General features: G+C 48.9%; 1 protein-coding gene and 1 long non-coding RNA gene across 3 annotated transcripts in view; one reads left to right on the forward strand and one right to left on the reverse strand.

Annotated features, from left to right (window-relative positions):
- Nucleotides 1-4,672: 4,672 nt before the first annotated feature.
- Nucleotides 4,673-8,783, reverse strand: LOC123621034. Its single transcript, XR_006728994.1, has 3 exons — nt 8,507-8,783; nt 6,391-6,509; nt 4,673-5,013 (listed from the first exon to the last, which is right to left on the reverse strand). It is a non-coding gene; the product is annotated as an uncharacterized LOC123621034 (long non-coding RNA).
- An 82-nt stretch (nt 8,784-8,865) lies between these two features.
- PLEKHM1 (pleckstrin homology and RUN domain containing M1) overlaps nt 8,866-22,443 on the forward strand; it is a 49,229-nt gene continuing 35,651 nt past the window's right edge. Inside the window, exons 1-5 of one of the 2 annotated variants that reach the window (XM_045526748.1) lie at nt 8,951-9,021; nt 11,326-11,661; nt 14,739-14,827; nt 18,504-18,751; nt 20,381-21,007. In XM_045526748.1, coding sequence (XP_045382704.1) covers nt 14,780-14,827; nt 18,504-18,751; nt 20,381-21,007 — 923 coding nt within the window. In that variant the 5' untranslated portion in view covers nt 8,951-9,021; nt 11,326-11,661; nt 14,739-14,779. Of the gene's footprint in view, nt 9,022-11,325; nt 11,662-14,738; nt 14,828-18,503; nt 18,752-20,380; nt 21,008-22,443 lie in introns of both variants that reach the window. The other variant, XM_045526747.1, reaches the window with a different exon arrangement.

The following is a 22,443-nucleotide window of genomic DNA, read 5'->3' on the forward strand; positions in this document are numbered from 1 at the left end:
CATATGCTGTATAGACATAAGTAGTGTTATCGGCGCGGGGGGGGGGGGAAGCAAACCCTGTAAAATAATTTTAAAGCGATTTACTTTGAGCCAAATTTGAGGACCATGACCCGGAGCCATGCCCAAGAAGCCTTGAGCAAGTGGACTCGCTGTGGCTGGGTTACAGTTTGGTTTTGTACATTTCAGAGAAACAGGAGTTACAGGTAAAGTCATAAATCAATACATGGGAGGCATACATGGGTTTGGCCCCAAAAGGTGGGACATCTTCAAGCAGGGGCTTACAGGTTATAGGTGGGTTTAAAGATTCTTTGGCTGACAATTGGCTGAGAGAGTTAGGCTTTATCTAAAAGACCAGAAAGGAAATGCTTAATTTAAGATAAGGGTGTGAGCACTCTGGGAGGTCCAGACAGGAGAGTCTTTCAAGTTAAGGTAAGGCTCTGCTAGGATGCTTGAGTTAAGATGGGGGCTTTCTATCTTTTAGGTGATGTTAATGCTATAACTGGAATCAGGTTGGGAAGTAAAACACACTATATTTGGTTAACAAAACCTGCTTAGTGGGAATTTACCATTTGTGAGCGTGACTCATCTGGCCTCCTTAGGAAGGAATTTTGAGCAAAAGAAAAAGATAAGAGTTCAGTCCTCACAGGTTATAGGTGGGTTTAAATATTCTTTGGCTTGTAATTGGTTAAAGACATGAAGCTCTGTCTAAATGCTTGGAATGTTTTAAGATAAGGAGCTGTTTATCAGAGATAAGCCACCAGACTGAGATTTGTTGTGTAAATTGAGGACCTGCAGGTTTGTCTTGCATACCCTTAGGCCTGTTAATGGGTCACAAAGGATGTCTCCAAGAAGGGAGGGGGGCATGATGAGGCTTGTCTGACCTCCCTCCTCCTGGCAGGCAATTTGGTTTTAGGATATTCCTTTGGCCACAAGGGGGTCCATTCAGTCAGCTGCTGGGGGTTGGGAGTGGGGCAGTTGGGGGGGGGGGCTTAAAATTTTATTTTAGTTAACACTAGCTTCTAAAACAATGCACTATGATTTGTTTCCATTCTGTTCATATTCAAAAAGAATATTTTGTCTTTGAAACTGATTTCATAGCTCACTCCCCAGCGACAGCCTGCAGTATGGAAATCTGTAAGACAGATAACTTTGCTAGCTAGACCCAGGCATTTGCTTGATGTGACTCAACTTATAGGATAAAGCTTCTAGGAAAATAGAAGCACTTTATCCCTCGCTCCCCAGCAAATGCTGCATGTGGGACTAAGTTGGAAAGGGACTAATGTAACATGCTTCTGGATAGAGTAAAACACTTCTGCCCTGTATGGTTGTGTGGTTTGTTCACTGCACAAGAGCACTTGGCCAAGGGGGTAAGTGGGGATGAAAATCCTGCCTGCACTCCATGCCAAGCCAGGCACAAAGGTCTCCCCAGTGACATTGTGGGGCCCTCTTGGACAGACATGGAGAGCTTCTGGAATCCAGCACACATGGAATTATTTTCAGGATCCCAGGTCTGTAGTGATGTGGCTCACTGTGATTATGGACCAAGGTACGTGTTTAGTCCTAATAAGACCAGAGATGTACATCGTGAGAGACCTAGAACATGGCAGGAATCACTAATTGTCTTGTGTGTGTGTGTTTCCCCCAAGGGGCTTTTTCTGGGGATGGCGGCCACTTTGGCTTAGGGATATGTACAGACCTCTCAATGCCACATGCCAGAAAAATATGGCAGAGAAGATACACGACAAGGAGTCTTCTGACGAGGAGGAGATTTTCAACAAGGATGCAGGGTAAATGGCTGGGGATAATTTAAAATGAGGGATAATGAAAAGTTTAATTGCTCCTTTCAATAGTGAAAGCCTTGGCATTGTCTTCTTATCCCAGGGAGCTCAGGGAAGTTGTGGTGACCACACCGGTGGAGTCAGCTGAAGCACCGGAGGAAGAGGAAGAGGAGGAGGAGGAGGAGGAGGAGGAGGAGGAAGCATAGTGCCCCAGCCTGCCTCAGGCAGCCTGTCAATAAATTCTCTAACATTGGCTTCTCAGCATTGCTTGTAAGAGACTTATTTTTCTTGTACTAAACTGTATCCATTGCCAATTCCACCCATATGGTAAGAAATTAAAATGTAACTAGTTAAATACTTATCTACACCTAACAAGGGCCACAGGAAAGAAAAATAGGACTGAGGCCGGAATCCCTGGTGCTGGGCAACACTCCCCCAAGGGCAGTGTGGGCAGAGGACTCCCAGGGGCTCCCCCGCCTCATTGCCCACTCTGATCAGCCACTGGGAACCTGAAAACATATCATCCTCAAATACAGTTGTTCTGGGGCTCTCTCCCCTGGTTCTTCAAGAACCAGTCATTTATGACATACTTGACCTCCTGCCCACAGGGGGTCGTCCATCTTCTGGCCCCTCTCATAGGGTCAGTGGGGTTGCCAGAATGTTTGGATCGCTGAGCCTCCCTGCACTGTGGGGCCGAGTCCTGTCTTGCTTCCCAGGCCCTCAATCTCCTGTGTGAATGTGTGTCCTGTCTTGGTAGGGAGTTCTCCACCCTTTCAAGCTGGAAAATTCACATTGGGCTTTTTGTTTGTGTTTTCCTTTTAAAAATCCCAACCCTTGAATAGCTAGTGGGGAGGAGCTGGGGGGTAAGGTAAAGAAGAACATGTGGGAGCAGTAATTTCCCAAGACAGCCCTCTTGCAGCCTTTCTCGCAGAAAACGCGTTCGTTGGAGGGGCTGCTTCTCCACTCACACGTTCTGCCCTGGTCACTCCTGACCCTCCCGCACCCCCAGCACCACCCAGCACCAAATCCACCCACTTCCTGCCTCACCCAACGCAGATCCATGGCTGCCTTGTTCCAAGTGGTAACGCAAGTGCAACTCTGCAGAAGATGCAAGGGTTCCTCTGCTCCATCTTTAAAAAGTCATTAATAAATCACATTTAGCAAGTCGGTGAGAGTTAAGCACATTAGTGTGTAAAAGAAAACCTGAATGAACAAGAATTGACACTCTACCTAACTGAATGAATGCTGGCAGTTCAATAAGAGACGAAGAGCTGTGCACACCACGGAAGAACAGCACAGCAAGCCCCAGCAGCCCCAGCCGTTCGGCTGGGGAGCAGCCCCGCATGTATGCTGGTGAGGGGTCTGGCAAAGTGAACGGCCCTCAGTTCCCCACCTGGCCGATCCATTCACCAGTGCTGGGCAAGACACACACCTGTTGTCTTGATGCCTGCCCCCGTGACCTCCCAAAGTTCCTTACTAAGAATGAAAAACGAGTGTCTTTCTCTGTGTGTTGACTTCAGTGAGCCATCAAACATTTACTGAAGGTCAGGCGAGGTGGCTCACGCCTGTAATCCCAGCTCTTTGAGAGACTGAGGCAGGAAGATCACTTGAGGCCAGGAGTTCAATACCAGCCTTGGCAACATAGTGAGACCCTGTCTCTAGAAACAATAGAAAAATTAGCTGGTCGTGGTGGCACGTGCCTGTAGTCCCAGCTACTCGGGAGGCTAAGGCAGGAGGATCTCTTGAGCCCATGAGTTTGAGGTTGCAGTGAGCTATGATGATACCACTGCACTCCAGCCCATGCGACAGAGTGAGACCCTATCTCAGCAGAAAACACTTACTGAGTTTAAAGCAGAAGACTGAATAGCAATAATCATAGGAAGCAGCAGTGGCAGCAGCCACCATTTACAATTTGCTTATTTGGTGCTAAGCCCTAGGTTGGGCATTTTACAGCCTTATATCATTTAGCCCAACAATCCATGGGACCATCATCATTTGACAGATAAAGAAATGGCTCCAAGAACGTAGGCCACATATGTAATACTACGAGTTAGGGTTGAACCCAGGACTGTTAGACTCCCAAGCCTCTTAACCATTAGGCTTCCCTGCTGTAGGGTGTAGGGAGACAGGGAAGTAGAACCCATGATTACTGTCCGAGAGTCATTAACAGTAATAACAATACTGATGGGGAGGGTGCTGGCTGCTGCTGTTTACTGGGCACCAGCTATGGGCCACGTACAGTACCAAGCTCTTTAGTTGCATGGTTAAGTCACAAGGACGGAAACTCCACATGCCAGCTCAAACTCTATAATGGGGTGGGTGTTGATTTTTCATTGAGCGTTGGACATAAACAGGAAGCTGACAGTAAAGCAAAACTAGAGATCCTTGTACTTCTAGGCTTCCTAAGATTTGGACCAGGATTCCAGGCAGCTCAATGTAACTATTTTGACATAGTTACATTATTTCAAACTTGGTACACAACGTGAGGCTTAGATAGTTTTTATGTAACACTATCTCAAATTTGTACAATGTTTACTAGTCTCCAATGCCGCCCTCCCATATTTCTAATTTAAAACTACCAAGAGTGAGATTCTGCTTTGCGCAGCCTGTCCTAGATTGGGCAGAGTTTTGCCTGAGCCCAGAGTCTTCGCCTGGCCAGCCTGTGGATAAGCTGCCTCTCCTTGGGCTAGGTGCACATCCCTGGCTGTAGCCTGGACAGGGAACGGGGGTGCCCAGGTCAGGGGGTACCAAACATGCCTGCCTCCATTTTTCCTGGTGGGCCAGCCACAGCTCAGAAGGCCAGCTCCCAAGGGAGACCTGAGTGACAGGGAGAGGTGGACACAAGGCCGACAGCTACTAAATGAATGAAAATCCTCACTGAGTCCACTGAAACCTGTCAGAGAAATGAGAAGTTTTTTTGAAAGATGATGAAATGAGGCAATGTATGGTCACAGCAACAATAATACGGCAAAGAAACGTAGCGGTTCAGAGAAGGGAAGGTGAGGTGACTTGGAGAGAGGCCAGGAAGAAGATGGAACTTGAGCTGGAGCATCCATCTCTGGGTGGGTCACTCATTCACACACTGACAACTTGTCAGAGGCCTCAGTTCCTCCCCAGATGAGCCTGTGCACACGCGACTTGACTGAAGGTCCTCACAGCACGACGGCTGGCGTCCTCCAGAGCGCGTGATGTAGAGACAGAGCCAGTGCCAGGCAGAAGTTATCCTTTTCACGACCTGGTTTCAGAAGACACACAGCGTCACGTCTGCCACACGACATGGATAGTTAGAGGTCAGTCGCTACAAGCAGCCCACATTCAAGGGGGGTGGATTTAGACTCCACCTTTTGAAGAAGGAGCTTGTGGACATATTTTAAAACTACCTGCATATAAAAAAGTGAACTGTTTTTCTCCACTACTCTCATTCTTAGTACTTCAGTTCCGACATCAGATCTGGGGACGGATCCCCACACCAAGCAATTCTCCAGTTCTCTGTGGGCACTGACTGGGTGTCGTACAATCCAATTCTGACACTAACCGGAGTTAGCGTCAGACCCCACAGGCTAAGGGTTCAGTCCCACAAAACTGCCCCCCTTTCAGATGTCAATTGAAAGTCCAGGATGTCACCTGTGTGTCTGACCAACTGGCTATAAACTGGAGGGTCCCACAACCACAACCCCCTTCTCAGGTTCTATCCTTTGCCAAAAAGGTTCACAGAATCCAGGAAAACAGTTGACTTACTATTGCCAATTTATTACAAAGGATATTTTAAAGAATAGAAATGAGCACCCAGATGAAGAAATGCGTGGGGTTAGGTCTGGTGAGATCCTCGTGGATTTGGGGTACACTTTCAGATCCCACAGGGTGAGGGCTAAGTCCCCAAAACTGACACCACCACCACTGCTAGACACTAGTCACAAGTCCAGGCCTCTGGGACGTCTGACCCACTGGTTTCAAGTTGGGGTTCCCACGATCTCCTCTTTGAGTTCAATTAATTTGCTGGAGTGGCTCACAGAACTCATGGAAACAGTTACTTACATTTACGGGCTTATTATAAAGGATATAGCTGAAGAGAGGCACAGGGCGAGGTATTAGGGGAGCGGTGCAGAGTGTCCATGCCCTCCCCGAGCATGCCACCCTCCAGGAACCTCCACTTGTTCAGCTATCCAGAAGCTCCCTGAACTCTGGCCTCTTGGGGTTTTGTTTGTTCATTTTGGTTTTGGTTCGGTTTGTTTTTTTCTTTTCTTTCTTTCTTTCTTTTTTTTTTTTTGGTGACAGAGTCTCACCCTGTTACCCAGACTGGAGTGCAGTGGTGTCATCATAGCTCACTGCAACCTCAAACTCCTGGGCTCAAGTGATCCTCCTGCTTCAGCCTCTCAAGTAGCTGGGACTATAGATATGCACCACCATGCACAGCTAATTTTTCTATTTTCTGTAGAGACAGGGTCTCACTATGTTTCTCAGGCTGGTCTTGAACTCCTGGGCACAAGGGATCCTCCTGCCTCCATCTCCCAAACTGCTGGGATTATGGGTGTGAGCCACCACACCCAGCTACTTAACCTCTCTTAAGCCTGTTTTCTGATCTGTACAAAATGGGGATAATAGCAGCACTTACCTTCCAGTTGGTTGGTAAGGAATATATAAGGTGCATCACAGGTGTGTACTTAGCAACCAGTAGGATCTTCCATTCTCCATGGATGTTAATTCCCTTACTGCTCATCTCCTAGATTAGGCCTGGAGGACAGAATTCAAGTTTGTTAACAGAAAGTAACCTCCAAAGGGATTTATTTAGGGCAGAGATTCTCACATTTTATTGTTTCAGGTCCATCCCTGGTGAGGACAGAGGACAGGAGAGGTGGGGTCAAGCCCAAATTCTTAGACCGCATCCTAGAGTGACTCTTTAGGGCTGGGGTTGGGCTCAGAAATCTGCATTGTGGACCTGTCCCCAGAGCATTCTGATGCCTTCAGTTCTCCTATCTGGCTTTGAATAACTCTGAATAGTGCTTTAAATCTAAGCTGACAGACAGCAGATGTGAACTGCCCTTGCAAGTGTTTTGAGCTCTTTCTGCACTGGCCTCCAACTGTGTTAGTGCATCCCCCTGTCCCACCTTGTGCAGTCTGTCTGCTCCCTCCCCTTTCCCTTTCCTTTTGTCACTTCCAAGCTTCCTCTTTACTGCTGGGTGCACCCTCCCCTGAGCTCAGCCTGCATCCTCTCTACTGCTGGGTGCACCCTCCCCTGAGCTCAGCCCGCATTTCTGCCCCCTGGCCCCTTACCTAGCCATCCCTTCACCTGCAATGCCCTTTCCTCTATTCACCTGGAAGGCTTAGATCAAAAGGTGCCTTCTCCAGGATGCCTCTCAAGTTCTCCTCTTGGGCCCCAAGGCACGTTGCAGTTGCCTTTATTATTGCTCCAGTGACATGGTAGTGTGAGTTTTTTTCCTCATCTGGAGACTTCCTAGTGGGCTTACGGTCCATTTGTAAAATCTTCTGTGGAAACGTGCACTTGGTGTGTGCATTTGTGCATTTCCCTTTCCTCTACCCTCCCCACCACAATCCATGGTTTTATGCAGCTTCACAAAGACATGTAGAGCAAGATGAGAAGAGGTAGATAAGCCTGCAGACGTTTCAGAGAAGTTGGGAGCCTTGGGAGGTAAGATAAAAAGTTGGGAGACAGGAGCTGCTGAAAAGCAGACAAGTGATTACTCAGGAGTTCCCTTCAAGTAATCCGGCAGACAGCAGCTGAGCACAAATTCAATGTAATAACTGATGTGCTTGATTTATGGGCAGGGTATGCTTGTGTCAAGCCACCAATGATTTTGCTGTGCCAATTATGACCAGAAACACTATCCTTTTGCCAAGGTAAAGGGATTTCCCTAGTAAGTCCTTTGCTGTCCACCTTGTTTAAAATGAGTTTAACACCAAGAGAATAGTTTGTCTCTACGTCCTTCTTTCCAATCTTCCTGCTCGGACATTAACTGCACTGAACATATTCAGAGGTACCTGGCCTAAAAATTGAAGAGGGGAGGTCTTCATTACTAGGAAGAGAATTGCTGAAGAGGCAGCCCCCACACAGTCGGAGGTCACGCCCCCAACAGTCGGTTTTAAAAATGTAAGTATGACTGGGACCAGACCTTTGGAGAGATACGAGGGACGCCTTCCTTCCCGGAGAGGCGAGGGAGCACAGGAACCCCCACCCAGACGATGTCCATGGAGCCCAAGAAATGGCCCATTCCCAGCCATCCCTGTGCGCCCTTGGGATCTGCTTGTAGCGGTGCCTGGCTCCGCCCCACTGCCCCACACGGGGCCCACTCTCTGGCCCTAGGCTCCCACTTGACCAAGGCCTGCAAGTGTAAAGTGCCCAAGACACGGTCCTGCCAACACCCCCTTTCTTGCCCTTTACCACTTATGACATTTTGTTCTGAGTTCATTTGAAAGAGAGATGTCACTTGTACTATGGAAAAAAAAACCATACAACTACATCCAGCAGAGAATAAGAAGCGGGCCCCTGAGCTTCGCGCCCTGCGGGGCTGACGGGCGAGTTACATGCAGGGGAGTGTCCAAGGGGACCTCAAGGTGCTCCCTTGGGTAAGGTGTGGTCAAAACAAGGTATGTTTTTTCTGAAAGCGCCAGGCTGAGGCTCCAATTTGGCCCCGGGCTCTACCAGCCTGGCTGTGCGGATGCCCTCGGGGGGATGGGGCACGGATAGGGCAGGCGTCATCGGTCCCACTCACAAGCCGACACTTTCCGCTGAGGGAGGTGAGGTGACAGCTCAAATGTCGCGCAGATGATGCAGAGGCCGAGTGAGGTCGGGAACCCAGAAGCCAGGATCTGGTCTGACGCAGACCTGCGGGAGGCGGGCAGGACGGACGCGTTCCGCCTGGCACGGTGCCTTCGTCTCTCCGAGCCCAGCTGGCACTCCGGGTCCGGAGTCACCCAGACCACGCATAGGGTCCGGGTCACCTCAACCGCCGGCTGCCGGGGTGGGGGTGGGGGCTGCCCCGCCCCAAGGGCCGGCCCCGCCCCAACAGCCGGCTGCCGGGAGGGGCCGGCCCCGCCCCGCGGCCTTCCTGGCTCCGCGATTGGCTCTGTGGGACGGGGGCGGGGCCGGAGCGCCGAGCCAACGTGATGGCGTCAGGCGCCGCGAGCGCCGCTTCCTGTTGTCAGCGGCCGTGAGGCCGCAGCGTCGGCTCGACGCTAAGGGGCTGCCACGGCAGGGAGCGCCACCTACCCGCTCCCGCTCCGTTTGGTGAGTTAGGGGTTAGGGGGCGAGGAGGATAGCCGAGGGGCGGCGGGGTCGAGACACGAACGGGCGGTGGGCCTCCAGCTCTCTACCGGATCCCAAACCCTTGGTTGCCTGATACTGTCCGGCTTCGGAGCCCTCAACCCTTCCCAGCCCGCGCCGGGCCCCACTCGGACCCCGGAGTTCGACCCGCACTTCCACCGCTGGTCCGTCCCCTGCGTCTTCTCCCACCCGTGACCCGACCGCCGCTGTCACCCCATCCCCTCACCACTGGTCTTTCAGCTTCACTCGTGACCCCCACTTATCCCCGTTCCAACCCCCATCTCGGCCACGTCCCTTAGGCTCGCTGTCGCAAACCTCATCCTCACCCCCGCACCCCCCTGGCAATGCTGATGCTCCACGCAGACCTCCCCTAGACCCACCGTTCTGGTTTCCCCTTTTCTGGCTCAGCTTTTTTATCCCAGTCTCCCACACGCCCTGCCCAGCTCCCCAAGATCTGCTCATCCCAGACACCCTGCCTCTGCCCCCTTTCGTTTAAGACTCACCTCCAACGTGGGTGCCCTGTTGAGTTTACCCCTTTCTTCTGGATAATTCCCATCTCTGCCTTAGTCCAAGTCTTACATGTGTCTTGTCCTCACAGACTCGGCCCCTAACTTCCTAGCCCACCATATACTTCCTTCTGTCTCCAGCCATCCTGAAGATACCTCATCCCTAAGTCTTTGCTACACTAACCCCCAACTCTTCCTGTCTCCATTCTTACCACCCTTACACAATCTTATTACAAAGGAGATCTCGGTGTCCTTTTACCTCTGCTGTCCCCACCACAACTCTTCACCTGAACTCTGTCTCCATTCTTCCCTTGACCCAGCTCCCATTCAATCTGAGAACTTAGTGCAGAATCCTCTGCCACTCCCACCAGGTGCCCCTCAACTGCCAACTCTAGGTGCTTGCTCAGAGCTGGGCAGTTAGAGACTGAGCAGCTTGATTGGTGCGAGCAGGGCCCCAGGTGGTAAATAAGTGTGGAGGTGCAGAGAGCCCTCCCCCCACTCTTGGGTCAAGCAGGGGGTTTTGCTGGTGTCTCCCCTGTGCGGGTCCCCAGGGATTGTGCTTCTGGCATTCATATTAAATTACTTGTGCCGGCTGCTGGAATATGGTAAGTGTCATTCAAATACTTTGAAGGTGAGAGATGGCCACTCACCGGGCTGGCTCAGCCTGGGGCAGTGGAAGCCATCACTCCCTTTTGGCTGATGTTCTGGCCCTCGGGGAGGTTCTGTATGGGGTTAACCCTTGTCCATGTGCCTTGTCCTGACACTTGTAAAGGCCTCTCCCAGCGCTCCTCCATGCTGGAGCTGATTACAGATCAGTCCCAACGCAAAACACAGGGGCCGCAGTGGGTGCCAGAGGCACTATTACATGTGAAGAGTATGGGTGAGTGGGTCCTGGGGAGCTGAGGCCTAGGTGGGTACAAGAGTCTGTTGCATCGCTGCTTCTTTTCACAGGTGTGGGATTATTGAGTTTTGGCTATTTGGGTTCCATGAACACAGGAGTCCAGTTGTCTCAGAGTAGCTGAGGCAGAGGGACATTCCTGAGGAACCCCAGTCCCATACTCAGGTATTTATAGTTTGCTGGGGGCTTTTTGGTGCACCTTTCCTCCGAATTCTGCTATCTTGGCTTCTGGAGGGTCAACCATTTGACGGCAGTTGTAAAGAGCCCTGAAGAACATTGTCTTTGCTTACCATTTACAGTTTCATTCCTTTGAAAACTGAATGTGTTCTACTTTTAATATCCTCCCACTAAGGCGCAATCTCTGAATGGTTTTCAGCCTTGCTGGCAGCTTGGTTTAATGGAAGGAGCTGCACAGTGGCCCCACCATTCAAGGGTTGTTTACCTCAACTTTCCACAGTCTGTGGAATGAAGGTGCTTTGTTTTTATTTTATCAGCAACTCATTCAACAGTTATTTTTTGAGCACCATGGTGTACCAAGCACTACTCTAGGTACTAGAAATGCAGTGGTGAATGAGGCAGTCGAAGATCCTGTTTTCATTCACTTGAAGTGGGGTCGTCAGAATCCTATGGGATATGGGGCAAGAATATGGGAGAGATGGGTGTTATTGGAGGAAGGAAGGAGGGAGGAAAGAAAGATACCTGGTGTTCACCAACTGCACAGTTCTGCCCTCACCCACTAGCCCTGGTTCTGGGAATCACAAGCTAGAAGTGTCTCACCCTTCATCTGGTATTTAATTGGCATTTAATTTCACTTCATTGCTGCAAAGGCCTAATCCCTCCCATCCCCCATCCCACCCTTCACAGGACATTTGTCTGGAAATCTAACTATCCTCAGGTGGAAAGAGGTGCTGCTTCCTCATTCAGTATTCACATGTCTTAATGATCAGCTGCCTTCCTGAATCAGGAGATAACTTTGTCATTCTTTTCCAACTGAAAAAAACATGACTCATCAACTGGTACAGCAGCTGGATGGCTTCAATGCCAGGCTGTTGTTCCAAACAGCCAGGTACACAATTTAGGCAGTAGAGGGAAGGCCGTGAGGACTGGCTGAGAAGTCTCTAAAGAGCAGAGGTTGCTGTTCACTGGTGGACTGAGTGTTGCAAGAGCGCTGAAGCCAGGCCATCCATTTCTTCTTGTCATGTAAGTCTCATCTTAGTCATTCTCTTTTCTTTCTTCTGTGGTCTCTGGAGGAAGTGAAATTGGACATATACAGAAGTCTAGGCAGTATAGTAGAGAAAAATAGCTGAGATAATTCCTTCCTAACTGTGTTGGAACATCTAAGAAAGGACAGCTCTGGGACTTGGAGAGTGTGGGAAGGACCTGGGCTCAACTGGTTGGGGCTCTCAGTCTGATCGGCAGGACGGTTTCTTGTTGGTTTTAGGCTTGATTTGATAAAACAGAGCTTCTGAGAACCTTTAAAGAGTCTGTAAGTAATAGTTTGTCTGAAATTTTTTGAGCCAAAGACCTGAGACAGTTTGATCCAGTGAGAGGCTCAGGCATTAGAATGCGGAAACCAGAGCATTCTGTCTCTTACTTGAGGCCTGTTTTTACTAAACCTCAGTTTTCTCCTCTCACGGGATTATTGTACAAATTAAATGAGGTTAGAGAACGAGATCAGAGAAGCTTGCTTTGTGTACTCTGGATAGCTGTATGAGGATGAATCGATGCATAGGGGCGGAGGTATACCTGGTGTGATTTGGGGTTTCCAACATGGCAGAAGTCACTTTTCCCCACTAAACTTTCACCGGTAATGTTTGAAGGGCCCTTTGGTAGTATTGCCCAAGTTTTTTCTTCACTCCCTTCAGTGTGGGTCTCCTTGGAGCCACACCTCTCTTCAGTTTGGTTCTTGGTGTCAATGAAGAGTGTTTTGAGGACAGAAAGTGAAACCAGTCTCATACAATGGTAGATTTGGGATCTGGGCCACTCAGTGGGCTGATGGAGTACTGACCCAGCAGTCATGACAACCACAGCCGCCTTCCGATTCCAACAGTGAGTCCTTATGTCATTGATGGTCAGAGTCCTGCCTGCGTGAGCCCTGTTCCATAGGCAGGGTGCTTTGGCTTCCTACAAAGAGAGGTGTCCTGAATTGTGGCCTGAACCCCACAGTCTCAGTCCTATTTTGTGAATAGTCACGTGCCTGTTCTCCTGGCTCCCTCCGAGCTGTTGTCAGTCGTTTTGTCTCTTTTCTGACACTTATCTCTTATCTGGCCCTGCCCTGACCTCTCTTAACTTCAGCTTACTTTGTTTTTTTAGCAGACTGTTACTTGGCCAGAGCACCCACTTACTGATGCCCCCCACATGAGTATTACTCTCAGCTAATTAGTTGATGAGGCGTAATGGGCCCAGGCTAGTAATCAGATTGTTGTGCTCTAAGCCCTTAGGGTCCTGGCCTTGTAGCTGGCTTAGGGATGGGCAACTTTGGAGCTTCAGGGCTCTGTCTAGAAGGACAAGCCTGAGGGAGAGGACTTAGGCTTCTGGAATTGTGGCTTTGGGTTCAAAGCCCAGGGTTTTGGAGCCAGAGAAGCCGAACTTGACATGCTGGGCTGCACAAGGTTAGCCTTGAAGGAGCCCAAGCTCAGAACCAGGCATGTTTCTGGGAGTGACTGTTTGACTGCAGCACACGCCCCTTTTCCTGCCATCCTGATGGCCAGAGTGTGGAGCTGGTCTCCAGAGAGGAGGGTCCTGAGAATCCCCAGGGAGCTGGGAGCAGAGAATGTGGTGAAGGGTGGGACAGTCACAGGGGGGCTGTACTCAGGCTGAGGACCCCCCTTGCTGGGGGTCTGCGGCACCCTGACTGGAGCTGGGTCTACAGGGGCCACCCTCCCTCCACACACGCCTGCCTCCCTCTGTGGCGCCTGAACTAGGGAGGTCAGCTCTGGGTCCCCTTTGCCCTCTGCCAATCCCAGAGGCCACAGATTGCATCAGAGCACCTTCTACCTTCCACCATCCAGGGCCAGCCTGCCTCTCTCCTTGCCAAACCACATGCTCCAGTGCTCTCCTGGAAACCTTTCCTGCCAGACTGGCCAATGTTCCCTGCACCCCCTTCCCTGGGCCCCCAGCCCTGGGATCTTAGGAAGTTCCTCCACCTGAGTCAGCGTCCCTTTCCTTATCTGTCCGATGGAGATAATAAAACAGCACCCCTAGGGAGGGACATAAATGAGACTATATGTGTAAAGAGAACAGAACCCATTAAACATTCCTTGGTTTTGTTAACTTCTTTGCGCCTTGATTGTTGCGGTATTTCCCTGATGCTCAGCTGGGTATTGAGATCTGTTTAGGTGTGGATGTGCCTGCCCAGCCCTGATCTGTCCAAGCTGCTGGGGTGAGGTGGGACCAGCCAGCAGTCCCCTCAGGCTCAGGTCAAAGTCCCCACCCAAACCACCCCCAGGAGGAAGCCAGCTTCCCTGAGAGATTTAACAGACTTCAACTATTCCTGCATGCTATTTTAGACGGTAGCATTCTTTGCCCTATAATTTGGGTGGCCACATCCACTGGGATTACAAATACCATTTATACCTGGTACATGTTGCCCTGTGGCAGGTGTTTTACACATTTAGACGCCCCATCTGAGAGATCTGATACCACACCTGAGCTGCCTAGCTGGTTAGTGGCAAATTATGATTAAAACCCACGGTGGTCTCATTTAGACGTGTCCCTGTTCTACTCAAGCCAGACCCTCGGAGCCCAAAGGAGAACCAGAAGTGTGGCAAGAGAGCCCTTCCCTTTTGAAGCTGTTCCAGTTGTACCTTTCACAACTGAGCTGGTGGTTGGGCTGGGGCAGGAGTGGGTGGCAGGAGGCGGGGTATTGCTGGGCCCAGGCCCTGAATGTGACTTGTAAACCCCAGCGGGTTTTTGGCACCTTTGGCCACCACATCCCCCTTGCACCCTGAGTACTCCCTCTGATCAATCTCTCCTTCCCCGAACCCTGACCCCAGAGGGCCCTGGCTTTCTGTGCAGCTTTTGGTGTGAGGAACCCTCACCCCCCACTTCTTGAGATGGAGTCACCCACCACACCCAAGCCCCTTACCTCCCAAGAACTGAGACCTCTGACATAGCTTCCTTCCCTATTTCCTTCCTTAAAATCCACCGTCAGTTTTTACTTTTGTATTCCTCAAAGGCCTTTCCATTGCAGTTTGCATAAGATGGGCTGACCTCCTGCTGGGAAAAGATTCTGGCAGTTGGGGGCTTGCTCATCTGGCTGCCATCTGTCTCTGCAGGTGTCATGTGACTCTCCGTGGGAGCTGCTGCCTGAGTGGAAATGCTCTCAGTGGTGGAGAATGGACTGGACCCCCGGGCTGCCATCCCAGTAGGCGGGCAGGGGGGAAGCATGGGTGGGCAAGGGCTGCAGGGGGCAGCCGTTGCATCAGTTTGTCTCATGGTGAAATAATGGCCGCTGTCCAACAAGAGAGGTTGAGAGAAAGTTATAGCAGAAGCAGGCTCCGAGGAGATCCTCCCCTTCCTAGATCATCTTTTTGGTAACAAAATAGGACTTTATAAAAAAAACAGTAAGGGTTTGAGATAGATTACCTGAAGCCGGAGAATTTCCATTCAGACTTTCAGCCCTCTGCCTTTAGGTCCCAGTGTGGCCAATCCTTTGAATTGGTCAGATACAAATATTCCTAGGCACCAGTTTGTTGTTTCAATAACAGGGTAAGTTGGTAGCTTATATGTATCTGAACGTTTACCATTTTCCAGGATTTTCCAAACACAATTGTTTGTGGCCAGTTCACCAGAGCCCCCTTGGATCCCCTCAGTTGCAGAGCCCTTTGCACCACACTGGGCCTGGGCTGTCTCACTCTGTGGACAGAGCTCTGTCAGTTCCTTCAGAGAGGTGGAAGGTCAGGTAGATTTGGGGCTGGTTCCTCACTGGAATCCTGAAGTGGCTTTTGGAGAGAAGCCAGGATTTCTCTTTCTTCCCCACTGCTGCTCCCCTAGTCAGAGAACTTTCTACTTGAAAGGAATTGCAGCCGTCAGAGATGTGCCTTCCTTATTCCTGGCCAGGGAGAGTCCATCTCCACCTGTCTCCTAGCTGGCTTTCATGCAAAGCCCACCTCTGCCACGCTTCATTCCCCGTCCCACCCCAGGGCCTGTCTGAACTGGGACAGAGCCCTGGGCCAGCTCAGCCTTCTAATGAGGGCTTGGCGAACTGACTGACAGCGTGAGGGTGTGCGTTGTATGTGGGTATGCCTTATTTATCTCTGCATACCTAACCCAACACCTAGTAGATGCTCAGTTGAATGAAGTGTTTGCATTTTTTATATAATATGCTAATAATATCTTGCATTTAAAAGAACATTTAAAATTGGACTTCTTCAAGATTAAAAACTTTTGTGCTTTAGAGGACAGTATCAAGAAAGTGAAAAGACAAGAATGAGGGAAGATATTTGCAAATCATGTATCTAATGAGGGTCTAGCATCCAGAAAATATAAAGAGCTCTTATAACTCAACAATAAAGACACACATAATCCAATTATAAAATGAGTAAAGGATTTGAATAGACATTTCTCCAGAGAAGATATGCAAATGGCCAATAAGTGCATGAAAAGATACTCATTATGATTAGATATCAGGGAAATGCAAATCAAAACCACAAGGAGATACTACTTCACACCCATTAGGATGGCTATAATCAAAAAAGACAGACTGGCCTGTCCCTCAAGCCTATAATCCCAGCACTTTGGGAGGGAAAGACAGGAGGATTGCTTGAGGCTGGAGGTTTGAGACCAGCCTGGGCAACATACCCAGTATCTACAAAAATAAGTGTTTACAAAAAATGAGAAAAATGAGCTGAGTGTGGTGGTGCACCCTGTAGTCCCAGCTACTTGGGAGGCTGCAGCAGGAGGATTGTTTGAGTCTAGGAGTTGGAGGCTACAGTGAGCTATGTTTGCATCACTGCACTCCAGCCTGGATGACAGAGTGAGACCCTGTCTCTGAAAAAAATTTTAAAAATTTAAAAAGATAATAACTAGTGTTGGCAAAAATATGGAGAAATTAGCACTTTTATATGTTGCTAGTAGGAATGTAAAATAGTACAGCCACTTTGGAAAACAGTTTGGCAGTTTTCTCGAGAAGTTAAACATAGGATTACATATGGACTTCCACTCCTAGGTATATATGCAAGAGAACTGGAAACATAAGTCAACGCAAAAACTTATACATGAATGTTCATGGCAGCATTATTCATAATAGCCAAAGGGTAGAAACAACCTAAACGTCTGTTAGCTAATGGATGGATAAATAAAATACAAAGGAATATTATTTGGCAATAAAAAGGAATGATTCATGCCGCAACATGGATGAACCTTGACTACATTACACTAAATGAAAGAAGCCAGACACAAAAGGTCACATGTTATATTTATGTCTAATCATACAAAATGTCTAGAATAGACAAATCTGTAGAGACAGAGAGTAGATTAGTGACTGTAGTCACTCCCTCTGCCCCTCTCCTATCCCCCCTGGTAATCACTAATATACAGTGTTTCTTTTTGGGGTGGTGAAAATCTTCTAAAATTAGATAGTGGTGATGGTTGCACAATTCTGTGAATATACTAAAAACAATTGAACTATGTACTTTAAATGGGTAAATTTTATGGTGTGTGGATAATATCTCATTAAAGCTATTAATTTTTTAAATGTAACTTCTCAAGGAATATTAACATTTAATGTTTTGGCTAAAATCAAAATGAAAGAGTGAAATATTTTATCCATAATCCTATAACCCAATATTATTCAAACCAGTTTTTCTGCAATCCCTTCTAGTACTTTTCCAGACACTTGTGTGATTTTGACATACTTATAATTATGACCAAACAATTTTTACTCTCTATTTCCAAAAGACTTTATGTACAATTTGTAATATATTTATTTAACAGACACTTACTGAGTACTTGTACTTGCCAGGCATAGTGCCACATATGGACACAAGAATGAATAGGAAACTAGTCCTGCCCTAAGGGAGGGATGCCCCCAGTGCTGTGCATCAGGAAGAATTATTTCCACTTAACAGATGAGGAAACTGAGGCTCAGAGAGGTTAAGTGAAATGTCTGAGGAGACCCAGCTGGTTACTGACAGCTAAACCTCGGCCTCTGGCTCCCTGGCCTAGGATCTTTTAATGTAGACCATGCTCATTTTCTTTATGTTTTTATTGTTCTAAAGCAGCACTTTTTCCCTCTTGGCTTATTGACTCTCTGCAGAATCTTGGTCGCATAAAAAAGGTGGGAAGCCTCACCCCTGTCCTGGGTGGATTTGCCCAGGCTCCATTGCTGTAAGCATAATGGAGTCGATATTTATTTATTTATTTATTTTTTATTTTATTTTATTTTTTGAGACACAGTGTCACTTTGTTGCCCTGGCTAGAGTGAGTGCCGTGGCGTCAGCTTAGCTCACAGCAACCTCAAATTCCTGGGCTCAAGCGATCCTACTGCCTCAGCCTCCCGAGTAGCTGGGACTACAGGCATGCGCCACCATGCCCGGCTAACTTTTTCTATATATATTTTAGTTGGCCAGCTAATTTGTTTCTATTTTTAGTAGAGACGGGGTCTGGCTCTTGCTCAGGCTGGTCTCGAACTCCTGACCTCGAGCGATCCGCCCGCCTCGGCCTCCCAGAGTGCTAGGATTACAGGCGTGAGCCACCGCGCGCCCGGCCTGGAGTCGATATTTAAACACGAGATTATATGGTTGTAAGTTCACTCAAGTTCAGTTTAGAAAATGAAGAGGATCCACACTGAAGGATATGCGAAACAATAGCAGCAGTTATCTCTGGGCAGTGTGTGATTTTCCTTTTGTTCTCTGTGCTTCATCTTTATTTGCTATAATTAGCATGTGCTAATTTTACCTGTAGGTAAAACCTATAGGTACGTACACTGGTGTGTGTGCATGGGGTTGCACGCGTATTTGGCAACAGGCAGAGAGTTACATTCCAAGGGCTTGCGATAGGATTTCCGCCTAAAGACCTGTGTTCTGTTTGGCCCTGCCTAGGTCATCAAGAAGAAGCTGGTGGGATCCGTGAAGGCATTGCAGAAGCAGTACGTGTCCCTGGACACGGTGGTCACTAGTGAAGACGGAGATGCCAACACCATGTGCAGCGCCCTGGAGGCTGTGTTTATCCACGGCCTGCATGCCAAGCACATCCGAGCGGAGGCTGGAGGAAAAAGGAAGAAAAGTGCCCACCAGAAGCCTCTGCCTCAGCCTGTCTTCTGGCCACTCCTAAAAGCTGTCACCCACAAGTAAGATCAGCTGGGAAGGTTATGCTTCGTGGAAGAGCTTCAGAGTGTGGGACACTAGGCTCTTCCTTTCCAGCTGTGCTCGGGAAGCCAGCAAAGATGCTCTGTGTTCCAGTGTAGGGCTAGGGTGAGGTGGGGTGGCAGTGGGGAGAGTGTCTCATAGAAAGGTTCATCTCTAGAGCAAGCTTCCCAGCCAGTGTGCCAGGAGCCCTTGAGACCCTCAGCCATCAGGCAAGAGCCTATGGCTGCTTTGAGCCCCGGGGCTGGTCACCTTTAGTGGGAGCAGTCTTTTTAGCCCACGCCATGGCAGAGTTAGGTAGTTGCAACAGAGGTAGTGTGGCCTGCAAAGCCTAAAGTATTACTCTCTGGCCCTTTACAGAAAAAGTTTACTGATCCTGTCTTAGAATATTTGAACATCTGTGTTGTAAATATTATATCCGTAACAAGGTATGTGGTTATTTTTGTAAAAGAGTGGAACCCAGGCAGAGCATCTCAATATTTAACCCTGAGACACTTATCTTTTTGACCTTGCCCCTATCTGCCTGTGCCTTTGAGCAAGCAGCTGGCACTTTGCCTCTAAGGGCTATTTAATGTCACCTCCAGCCTGAAGGTGCCTTGTCCCTCACAGGGAGCTGTGGTAGCTCAGAAGGGCATTTATACCAGACTGGGGGATTCAGGAACTGAGTCTGGGACACCTGTGGTCTGACCTCCTCCTCCAGAGCATCTACCCTGCAGTCCACCCAGCTGCGGTCAAGTCCCTTTCCTGTGTAAAAACCCGTCCCCCACAGGCCCCTAGATGCTCACCTGGAGTCTGACTGACCAGGTTGGGGCTCCAGAATCTGTATCCCACTCAAATTCCCCAGGGGTTCTGATGCACAGCCCAGTGTGGAAACCACTGTCCCAGGTCACCTCATCAGCTTGACATTCAAGGCCTTCCCTTACGTGGCTTTGCTACCCAATGACCCTCTTCCTCCCCGAGTAGTAATTGGAGTGCTCCTCACTCCTCTTACAGGGCTGTTGGTTTCCTCCCCTCTATGCCTTTTTTTGTCAGTCCCTTGTGACTAGAAGGTTCTTCCATCTCTGCCCCTTGAACCTCCTCAGGGCCTGGCTCACATACTGCCCTTTCTATGGCATTTTTCTTACTCCAACTGAGAAGTGATTGCCCAGCCCCCCACCCCGGCTCTACCAATGGAAGGGCCCGAGTATGCCCTTGAAAGACAGTTCCTTGGACTGAGGGCAGGGACCACGTCTGTACCCTGTATCTTCACAGCTTTAAGGACCTTGCCCTTAGGGAGCTCTGCAAACATCTGAATGAGCAGATGACGTCAGGGGTCCCAGGGGTAGTTGTAGTGAACATGGCAGTTATCCTTCGTGACACCATCCTCAAAAAATTGGGGTTATAGCTTAATATTTCTGTATTCCTCTTCAAACGCTATTATGCAAGAATTTTTCATGCCTATATATAATATATTTGCAGTAGTTATTCTTGGTTCTTGCTAACCAGTGGATAAAAGGACGTCTCAATGATGTGAAGTAATTTATTTTTTCTTTTTTTCCTTTTTTTTTTCTTGGTACTGACTGGTTATAGATGTGAGGTAGTTTCTTGAAACGAGTCTGTTCTCCCCTTCCCAGACACATCATCTCGGAGTTGGAGCATCTGATCTTTGTCAACACGGATGTGGGCCGCTGCCGGGCATGGCTGCGTCTGGCCCTCAACGACGGCCTGATGGAGTGCTACCTGAAGCTGCTCCTCCAGGAGCAGGCCCGACTGTGCGAGTACTATCAGCCCACAGCCCTGCTTCGAGACGCCGAGGAGAGCGAGTTCCTCCTTAGCTTCCTGCAGGGACTAACATCCTTGTCCTTTGAACTCTCCTATAAGTCCGCCATCTTGAACGAGTGGACACTCACCCCATTGGCCCTCTCTGGGCTTTGCCCACTGTCTGAGCTCGACCCTCTCTCTACCTCTGGTGCAGAACTACAGCGGAAGGAGTCTCTGGATTCAATTTCCCATTCCTCAGGCTCGGAGGACATTGAAGTCCAGCACTCAGGCCATAAGATCCGGCGGAACAGGAAGCTCACTGCCTCCTCCCTCAGCCTGGACACGGCCAGTTCGTCCCAGCTGTCCTGCAGCCTAAACTCTGATAGCTGCCTACTCCAAGAGAATGGCTCCAAGAGTCCAGACCATTCTGAGGAGCCCATGTCCTACGACTCAGACCTGGGCACAGCAAATGCCGATGATTCAGACCGGTCTCTGCAAGAGTAAGTGTCCCTGCCTCACCCCTCCCCACCCTCTCTTCTCCCTTCCTTCTTTCCTTTCGTCTCCCTTCCTTCCTATAGCATGTGATTGTCTGTCACTGAACCCTATTAGGAGGTAAAGAAAGCCAGAGGACACATGGTCGCTCTTCTCCAGGGACTGGAGTTGCTGGGAGCTATAACAGGCAACACAGCACAGCGGGGAGAATGGATTTAGAAGGGCTCAGAGCTGGTTTAAGCTGCAGCTCTGCCCCTGGGTGACCTTTAACAAGCCACCAAGTTTCTGCGAGGCCCAGTGCAAAACATTACTGTCTCCTTCATTTAGAGGGAAGGAAACTAATAGTTTAGAGCGCAGTTACAACTTCCAACAGATACGAAACATATCTCGTAAGGGCGTGAGCTGACAGAAGACCTCCTGGGGGACACACAGCCTGAGTGCTGCGTGGAGGAGGTAGCAGGCAGGTGGGCCAGGTGAGTGTGTGAGGACTACGTGGGGCAGGCTGACCCCACGGGAGAGGGAGCCTGGGGCAGAGCCTTCATCACACAGCCTTAGTAAAAATTAATTTTTGCATAATCCATATTTATGGTTTAAAAAATCTAAAACATATACAGTGAAAAGTCTTGTCTCCCCACCCCTGTCCCCCACCCACCCTCTTCTTTCCCCGCCACCCTCGTGAGCATAACAATTAATTTCCTGCATGTTCTTCTAAAGACTCTAAGTGGATCCACAACAGATACCAATATAGAGATTTTTAAAAATTTCTTCCTTATTTCTTACCCCCCACTTTTCCACAAAAGGCAGTATATATGCACTCTTGTATCTTATTTTGGGGGAGCTCTTTTCATATCAGAGCTTCTTCATTGTTTTTTCTTGTATTGCATATTGTTCCATTGTATGAATGCACCTTAGTTTACTTCATCAGCCCTGTATTTAATGGACATTGGAGTTCAGTGTTGCCATAAATAACCTGTGTATGTGGTCTTTTAGTTCTATGCAAGTGTCTCTGTTCAGTAAACTCCCAGAAGCAAAACTGCTGACCTAAAAGATAAATTAATTTGTAATTTTCACTCCTACGGGAATATACCTGTGTTCTTTCAGCCTTGCCAACAGAAGGTGTTTTCAGACTTTTGTATATTTGCTCATCTGATAAGTGGAAAATGGTAACTTTTTAGTAGAGCCTCCTTCAGTCAGCCTGTGCTTAGGACCTTCTTTTCCACTCTCACCATCCCCCAACTCAGTTCTGGTCCTTCCAGGGTTCCCACCCAGCATGGGAATAGCACAGGGTTGGGTGGTGGTGTGGACTGGGCTTGGAGCAGACCTAGTTTCGAGTCCTGTTGCACCACTGACAAGTCCAGTAATGTCAGGCAAACTGTTGACTCTGAGGCTCTATTTCTTCATCTCTGATTTAGAGATTCCCTCATAGGGCTGTTTGAGAATCAAA

This window comes from Lemur catta, chromosome 15, assembly GCF_020740605.2.
Source record: "Lemur catta isolate mLemCat1 chromosome 15, mLemCat1.pri, whole genome shotgun sequence".
Classification (NCBI taxonomy): domain Eukaryota; kingdom Metazoa; phylum Chordata; class Mammalia; order Primates; family Lemuridae; genus Lemur; species Lemur catta.